Genomic DNA, 8,845 nt, shown 5'->3' on the forward strand with positions numbered 1-8,845 from the left:
TCACATGCACCCACATTGCCTGTACCCTCTCTTGGTTTGTATGGGAGACAGAGTATCAGGCAGGGTTGCTATTCTTAGGAGGTGAGACAAAGGTGGGAGGTTTATGTGTTTGCTCAGTTTGTTGTCTAATTATTCCTTAGACTATGTAAGGGCTTCCTTTGGCCATGGAAGGGTGAAGTTGCCATGGAGCAGAGAAGAATGAGGCCTCCATTTGCATTTCCTTGTGCTGAAATGTCTTCCTTGCTCTCTCCAATTAGGTCATGGCAAAAATCACAAAGATGCGGCCTCAGTGCGTGCCACCCACCCCATACCTGCTGCCTGTGGCATTTATTACTTTGAGGTGAAGATTGTCAGCAAAGGAAGAGATGGGTAAGCCCCTCCTTACCACCTTGTTTCCCCCAACACTGAGCTATTCCCTGTGGTCAGAGTTCAAGGTCTGGCTGACACTTGTGACTGATGTGAGCTGCATAGCCACATGGGTCTGGGCTGCAGAGGGTTAAATAGTGGGCTGCCTCTGTTACCTGACTGTGAGTATGGCCTGGTCTAAGCAGCAGACCTTGATGACAAGTAGATGCATTGCAGATAGAGGAGGGGACTTCTCTTTAGTGATATTGTAATGCGATACCTCACAGGTCAAGGAAACAAATAACAAGTGTACATTAACAATTCAGTGTCCAGAATGGGGTTTCCCCCCACTGACGAGTGGTGTTTGTGACTTCCCTCCTTTCACATTCTTGCTGCATTCAAGGTTCCTTTTTATGGCATTTAGTCATAGAGAGGCCCCATTAGCCTTCAAAGGGGTAGTAGAGTCTTCACAGCATTCATCACAGCTGTGGCAGTCATTGGCCTGTCATCTCAGGGTAAACAACATGCACATGGTCAGAATCAGGTGACCTTGCTGCTCATAAACTTGTTTTTCAGTCCAGGGACTTGAACACCAGTTGGACCAGCTTTAGGAAGGCTCTCATTAAAGTCAGCATCGTGGAGGCTCCCTACTTTAGGATGATCTAAGCAGACACAGGAAATCAGAGGGGAGATTTTTTTTCCCTTCTTCTTCCAGTCTTCCCTTTTTCCAGTGATTGTGACAAAGCAGGTGTTTAAGTTATGAAATAAAATGATTGCAGTTGTCTTAGAAAGGCTTTCCTCATCAGACCTTAGGTCTGGTGTGGGAAGTTTGCCAACCCCCCCAGTGACCTTCGTGCCAACTCTGAGTATGTGTTCTTGAACATTCAGAATACTTCCTCTCTCCTAGGAACTGTCCGCCTGTGGTGCATGCAGAATGCCCTGCCAAGGGGCTGTCCTGGGGGCAGGACTGCCAGAGTTAGAGTTTTACCTGCTTCTTCAGTGACATTGTAACATCTCTGCCTGGGAGCTTTGTGTGATCGTGGATAGACTAGGGGCCTTCAATCTCCTCATCTGCACTATGGAGAGCTAGGCCAGCATCTAAGCTGCTTTTAACCCCAGAATTCTGTGATTCTAAAATTCTGATCATTGCAAGCTATTGTATCTTTCACTTTTATCTCCATCCAGTGCATTTACAGTTGGGAAACATATTATTGGAGGGCTTTAAAGCTTCTATTTTCCCTTTCTACCTTCTGATAAAAGCACATATATTTAATGTGCTTGAACTAATGTGAATGAGAGTGGCCTCTTAAAACAAACATTGCAAAAACAGTTATAGTGTAGACTGAAATGTTGGTGCTGGAGTCTCATATTGCCAAAGAAACTGAGGGGCGTTTCTTAAACTTGTAGGGAGGAAAATGGATTTTTTTTCTATAGCTCTTATCATAGAAAACAGCTGAGCTAGTGAGAGAAGAGAACAACTTTTCAGAAGGGAACGTTTAAATATAGAGTCCTGGATTCCTTCAACTGGCTTTTAATATTTCAATTGTAAGTGGATCTTGCTGGAAAGGCCCTGTGTCTTGTTAGATTGCTTTATTGTAGGTGTTCTCTGCAAATCTAAAGAAAGTTGGGCATCTTCTCCCAGCTTCTGTTCCCAGCATTATTACATGTGGTAAATATAGCCATTAAGCTGACCTGAAAACCTCACTTTTAAAAAGGTCACAGGTCATGTATACTTTGGTAGCCTTCTTCAATTGATTACTGTTGGTTGGCCAACATTTAAACGTCCCCTCATGGCCTCTGAAGGGAATCCCTGAAAGTCTTTGTGGCTAGGAAGTAGCCAGTATTGGTATGTACCAGGTGTGATTTTGAGGACACCAAGGGCAGTTACAGGGTAGACAATGATCAGCTTGTTTCCTGTTTCCTGTCAGTGTTGGAGGTGTGTTTCTGACCTGGGTTTGGTCCATAATCAGGTGTGAGCTGGTTGTGTAGCTTTTTTATATTACCTAGTTGATCCTCACAGCATCTCAAAGTGGCTGGAGCAGATGATGATGTCCTTGTTTCGTAAGCCCTGAGCCCCTGGGATATTGTGACCGTCCCTGGCTGCAGGACTTAGGGTGTGCAGTGGAGTAGCCTAAGTTGTCACATGCCCTTGCCTGATCCCAGATACCTGTGTCCATGCTGCTGTTGCCTTTCCTCATTGCATTCCTTCCATGGGTAGAATGATGGAATGTCCAGTTACATTCTTAGCGGATCACAGTGTTCTTAGGGGACAGAGCTGAAAGGTGCTTGGTGTTGAGTGGGGCCAGAGAAGTGTGGCATACTCTGCACTGGGCTTGATTGCCTTCCATCCCATTGAATCTGTAAGCTTGTTTTTCTGTAGATGTGAGTATGGGCCTCTTTTGTAAAAGTTGTTTTTGTACCCAGTTGTAAGTGTCATTGTTTTCCAGAAAGGCCTTTGTTATGATGATACCTTTTGTAGAAAAACACACGAAGCTCATCTAATTAGAATGGTTTTATTCAAGGGTTCATAGAGTGCTTATTCATACCTATTATGTGCGAGGTCCATGCTAGGTGCAGGGAGAACAAAGGTTAAGTCAGCACTGGCCAGCCTTGTCTTCATGCAACCTGTGGCCTACTCAGTATAGAGTAGACTGAAAGGCTCTCTAAGAGGAAGCAGAGCCTGGGCATGGTTTTGAGGAATGAGTAGGAGTTTCCCAGCAGGTGAGACCTGTTGGACCTAAACTGAGTCTAGTCAGTAACTAGCTTGTTGTCACGCTTTCTGGGCACTCCCCAAATAGAAGAGAGAGCTGGAGAAGGAGGGACTAGGTTTGAGCTAAGAGCTTAGCACAGACTAATGGGATTCAGCTGCATTTTGTCGAGTCACTAGAGCTAGGAACCCCAGGAGCAGGTCTGGTGGGGTGAGGAGACATCAGAGCCCTGCCAGTGGTGCCAGGAGATAAGGGCATCGGGTTGATCTTGTGAAGAAGCCAAGGAGGCTCTGAAGCTAAGGGTCCCTGTGGGGAATGATTTGCTCAGTCAGAGTTCGAGGACCTGTGGGTGTCCCCGGCAGTTGGTGATGACACATGGAGGGTGTGGCTGGCCGGGCTGACAGATGCTCCACTGTGACCCTCAAAATAGACTGTAACATCATCCCAGCAGCGGCAGCCTCCTGACATGTGATGGGTGGCTCTACCCAAGAACAGCAAGCCTGGACTAGAGCACTGGATGGTGTTGGGGGGGCTCTCCTCTGCAGCTGGTGCCCAGGCCCTGAGCAGGGGCCTCGGGCTACAGCTAGCCTGCCTTTGCTGGCACTTGCAGCTGACTTCCTTTGGCAGGGCAGCAGTGCACTCATCCATTAATTCTACACACCACAACGAGGCACCCATTGTTTTGTCTCTGTCTCAGTCCTAGGCCTGGGCCTCAGGAGCACAGGCATGAGGCCTATCTTAGAGAGGAGGTAGATAGGCCTTTGTACTCGAACTCACAGAGTGGAATAGAAAAGGCCAATCGTGGTGTATACTGTATCTAGGGTTGGCCCAGAGCTTGGGCTTTCTCCTATATTTGAGAGTTTGGGCAAAGCCTTATAGAAGAAGTAATGATACTGAATCTGGAAGGATGAGTTAGAAGGTTCCAGGTGGACAAAGTGAGAAGCAGATGCTCCAGGCAGAAGAAACAGTACATAAAAAGATGTGGACACAGAGCATGAGGTAGACGGGGCCAGATCAGAGAAGCATGGGCTTCATCCTGAGGGCAGTAGCGGTATATAAGCACTTTGGATCTGTCCACGGTTTTGAGAGTAGATGGGGGAGAAGAGACTCCACTGGTCTGGTTCAGCCAGGTCCCTCTTGCCTCAGTGTGGGCCAGTGGCTTAAGGTCCTTGACTCTGGGCTTGTTTTCCCATAGTAGTTAGTTGTCTTTTCTCTCTCTTGGCTGACCTTTATCCTGCATGGTGAGATGCAGAGTGGGATGCTGAAGACTGGTAGCCAGAGAGGCCTCTTAGAGGTGGAAAGACAATGTGTGTGCTAGTGTTTTCTGGTATTCTGGTTTTGCCAAGACAACAATGAAAGACAACACTGTCCATGATTTTCCATGGTGACCCAGAGAGCCACTCACTCAATTAAGATCTCACCTGCCATTTTTCTGGTCTGGAGAGCCACTTGAGCTCAGGCCCTCCAGCCCACAGATAGCCTGTATCTGGCCCCTCTCCATGGGTCCTCCCACTTTAGTTTCTATGCATTGTATAGTGGCATGGAGAAGTTTGGTGCTCATTTGTGGACCTGGGGAAGGCCTTGTTCTGCCTGCCCTGAGAAGTAGGTGCTGTCCTTGCCCAAGGCAGGTACAGATGGCAGTTGTGCCCTGTTCTCCCTGGCTGCTCCCCAGTGCTGTTGGCCTCATGGGCAGATGCTGAGCTTTGGGCTGCATCTCTCCCTAGTAACACATTACACTATTCCTAGAGACATGTAGTATTTGGGCTCTGGAGTGTCTTGGAGTGTTGTATTTCTCACCTGTGTTGGAGGTTAAAGCTCAGGTCTTCTTGGGCTTCTGAGGTGTAGCTCTGGCATGGGGTGAGAGGTCTGGAATCCACACAGTGTCTACTGTTTCGGTAGGACCTGTTCCTGTGCCAAGCACATGTGGGCCTCCTTGGGACCTCCCTGTTCTATGTATGTCACCATGCAGGCTCCAACTGCAAGCTGAAAGTGGGGAATGTGGCTTCTTTCTTTATAACTGGGGGTTTCCTTGGTCAAGGACCTACCTCTAGGCAGCGGTTCTCAACCTTTCACAGGGGTCGCCTAAGACCATCGGAAAACACATATTTTCAATGGTCTTAGGAACCAAGACACCGCTCCTCTATCCGTCTCCAGGCCCACATGCAGATACGCCCACATACGAGTACCCGAGTACCCGGCGACCCCTGTGAAAGGGTTGTTCGACCCCCAGAGGGGTCACGACCCACAGGTTGAGAACCGCTGCTCCAGAGAAATTCCTGAAATTCACTTTATACACCCCCTTCTGCCCCCATTGTTTTTTGTTTTCTGGAATGTTTGGTCTTTTCCTTAGATGAGTCACCAGTAAGGGAGATTCCCTGTTAGAGGGGAAGTGGGTGCTAATTGGGCTGGAGCAAAGGAGGATGGACTCAGCAGCTCTGCATGGCACAGTACAGTGTGCCATCCTATTCTGGGGTCATTGAAAATGATTCGAGGGGCCCAGAGTGGTTCTCTATGGTGAGGGGTCAAATTGGAAAGAAGGGACTGGTCACTGGGAAAGATATGGATAACACTGTGTCTAAATGCAAGGATGTCCCTCTGCTTCTCCAGAAATCCTGTTCAAAATTCACATGAAATATCATTGTAGCTCCAGGATCTTCAGCATTTTGTTATAATTGAAATGGGAGGTCGTGGCTCTGTTGCTGGAAATTAGGCTAGAGGACTTGGTGATGGAACATAGCCCAGCCCATTTGTCATAAAAGGACCAGAAAAAGATGCTCTGGACTCTGTAGGGAAGTGGGGCTGGTAAGTCTCCTGCATTCTTCTTAGGCTCTCTTCCTCTCCTACCTCTTGGACCTTAGAGATGGCCTGGGATGCCAGGGAAATTTACTTTAGGTTCTGGATGGCAAATAAGGCTCAAACACACCCACTGCCCCTTTCAGCTTCAATGGCAAATGTTACTGATTGATAATAGCACACTTGCTTGTCCAGACAGAGCCCCAGAAGTTTTCTCACTGTACAGTGCACCAGGCAGCTGCTCTTTTTTTGGTCTGAGTTTCATGAGACAAAACCAAATGGCCCTCAGGGTGGGGGCAGTTGGAAGATGAGAAGAGGTGGAGAGAGGAGAAGGGCACTTGTGCCCAGATGGTCTGAGGGCCCAGCTCATGTCTTCTAGAGGAAATTGCTGAGATGGAGCTAAACCAAAAAGAAAGAAGCAAAGGGGATGGTTTGCTGAGTAGAACTGGTTATAACCCAGTTTACAAAGCCATGTGTCTGAAATTGGCATGGACTATTTTGTAAAATGCTCTCTTAATAACTGTTGTGCCAGGAGTTTATCAGTAGTTATATTTGCTTTTTTAAAAATCCAAATATATTTTTATTTTACCTATAGGTAGTTTGTTTTAACTATAAAAGAATGCATAGGACCTTTCAACTCCTGACACAGTGTACATTTTAAAAGTAGACAGCAGAGGGGATGGAGAGATGCAGGTTTACACAAATACAGGTTATTGCCAGTATGAATGTTGTATCATTTCTGCAATTTGCAGAAAACAAAAACCATTTCCGATATTTTAAGCAGAAAGTGGTTTTAATACATGGAATTTGATGCTTTCAAAATCATTGGAACTTAGAATTTTCATGTATTGGTGGGATAGATTACTTAAATAAGACCCCCTGCTGAAAATAATGAAAGATGGTAAGTTACACACCAGCAAACTCAAGGCCAATTTCTGGATGAACACCTGTAACTAGAGAGTTAAAGGTAATGTCTGATTACCTAAGGGCATTTGCCATGTTCACACTCAGCTATGTTCCAGCTCTGTAATTACACAAGCCAGAGAGGTAGAGGTTAGGGCCCAGAGTCTACCGGATGTAGGGTCTGATGGGAACCTTTTCACATTAAGCTGGGGTACCAGCTGGCTACACCCTCTGGTTAAGAGCAGTATATTTGGTCTTTGAACGTGCAAGGCTCTGGAAAGTCAAGACTTGGTACTTGAGGTTCTGTCTGCCCTTTGGGGAAGGAACCAGAACCCAGGGTGTGTGAGTAACCTGCCTAGCGCCACCCAAGGGGGCTTTTTTGCCTCTTCCTGTCTCGTGGGCTCTGTGGGTGTTTTGATGGTGCTGGTGACAGTGGATGCCTGAGGGTCTTCTGATCCACTTTTCAGAATGACCTTCCCCGCTGCAAGCACATCCTGACTCAAAGCCCCTTTGCCTTCAGGCTTGAATGGTACAGATGCTGGGTTCATTCATCTGTAATGTCCCTCCTCTCATTGGGGGCCTGCACAGAGTTGGGCTCCTGGCAGAGGGTTAGGCTGGGGGTATGGTTGCTAGAGGAGCAGCTTGCACACAGTAGCCAGTGTTATGGACTGTGGCTATAAGCAGGCCCATCAGACTATGAGGTAAAATCCCCAGCACCAAATATTAGCCCTCATTTCAGACCTGTCAGTTGGTGTTTCCCCTGAAATGTCTCCCAGGGACCATTTTGTAACCACAGTCCCTGAGATCGCCTCCGTTGTGGAGGCTGTTGATTTCTTTATCTGGGGCAGGTTCTGATAGGAACAAGATTGCCAGCCTGCTGAGCTGTGGCTAAGGTGTTAGATGTCAAGATGAAACTGTCAGGTGAGATTCCAGTAACTCCTCTAGAGTCTGGGGCAGGGGGCAGGGGCAGTGGTGACTGGCCCTTTCACCAGGGAATGGCAGTAGAGCTGGTACCTCCCTGTAGCCCCCAAAAGCCACCAGCCCTGAGGCTGAGGAGCTTGTTTCTAATCTCTTTTCTCTTCTTCATCACTCCCGACCAGAGCTCTGTGGGCCTAGAGACATCCAGTTGATAGAGCTTAAATTAAAAATGATCAGGTCCCATAGTCATTGGTTCATATATCTTATGCAACATTTATTAAAAGTGGCTATGGGCTTGCCAGCCCATAAAATCCACCTTCCCTCTAAGAAGAAATTGATAGCAAATAAAAAGTGCTGGGTCTGTGTTCTTCAGTCTTGCTCTGTGCTTGCAGTGAGGGACTTCTTTCTTCTGGCCGTGATGGGAGGTCAGAATACTCTGATGCTTTTTACTGCGCTCTTTGTCAAGGCCGACTTGTCTCATCTGGAAAAGCCAGATGAAGTTCATGCTGGGATGCAGAGCCATAGGGGTGTTCTTGGTGATTCTGTGTGGATGTGTGGTAAAATATATACAACATAAAATATGCTATTTTAACCATTTTGAAGTGGTTCATTTAGTGGTATTCATTACACTCAAACTGTGTTGTGCAACTATCACCACTATCTAATTCCAAAACTTTTCCATCACCCCAAACAGAAACTCTGTACCCATTAAGCAATAATTCCCCCGTTCACCCCTCCTCCCACCTCCTGATAACCTCTTATTAGATAATTCATGTAAGCGGAATCATACAATATATGTCCTTTTATGTCTGGCTCCTTATTTCACTTAGCATGTTTTCAGGGTTTATCTATATTGTGGTCTGTAACAGAATTTCATTCCTTTTTATGGCTGTATGTACAGACCACATTTTGTTTACCCATTTATCTGTTGATGGACTCTTGGTGTTTTGCCATCTTTTGGCTCTTGTGAATAATGGATTGATGAACATTGGCAGACAAGTATCTGTTTGAAACCCTTTCTTCATTTCTTTTGGGTATACACTTAAGAGTGGAATTTCTGGATCATTCTGTGTTTAACTTTTTGAGAAACTACCTAACTTTTCCATAGCAGCTGTACCATTTTACATTCCCACCAGCAATGTACAAAGATTCCAATTTCTCCACATCCTCACCAACAC

At 46.5% G+C, this 8,845-nt stretch overlaps 1 protein-coding gene across 1 annotated transcript in view; it reads left to right on the plus strand.

Annotated features, from left to right (window-relative positions):
* The window catches only part of RANBP10 (RAN binding protein 10), a 69,265-nt gene that overhangs the window by 897 nt on the left and 59,523 nt on the right, over positions 1-8,845 (plus strand). Inside the window, exon 2 of the mRNA XM_019653779.1 lies at positions 258-369. Coding sequence (XP_019509324.1) covers positions 258-369 — 112 coding nt within the window. The remainder of the gene's footprint in view (positions 1-257; positions 370-8,845) is intronic.

This window comes from Hipposideros armiger, unplaced genomic scaffold (assembly GCF_001890085.2).
Source record: "Hipposideros armiger isolate ML-2016 unplaced genomic scaffold, ASM189008v1 scaffold_9, whole genome shotgun sequence".
NCBI lineage: Eukaryota > Metazoa > Chordata > Mammalia > Chiroptera > Hipposideridae > Hipposideros > Hipposideros armiger.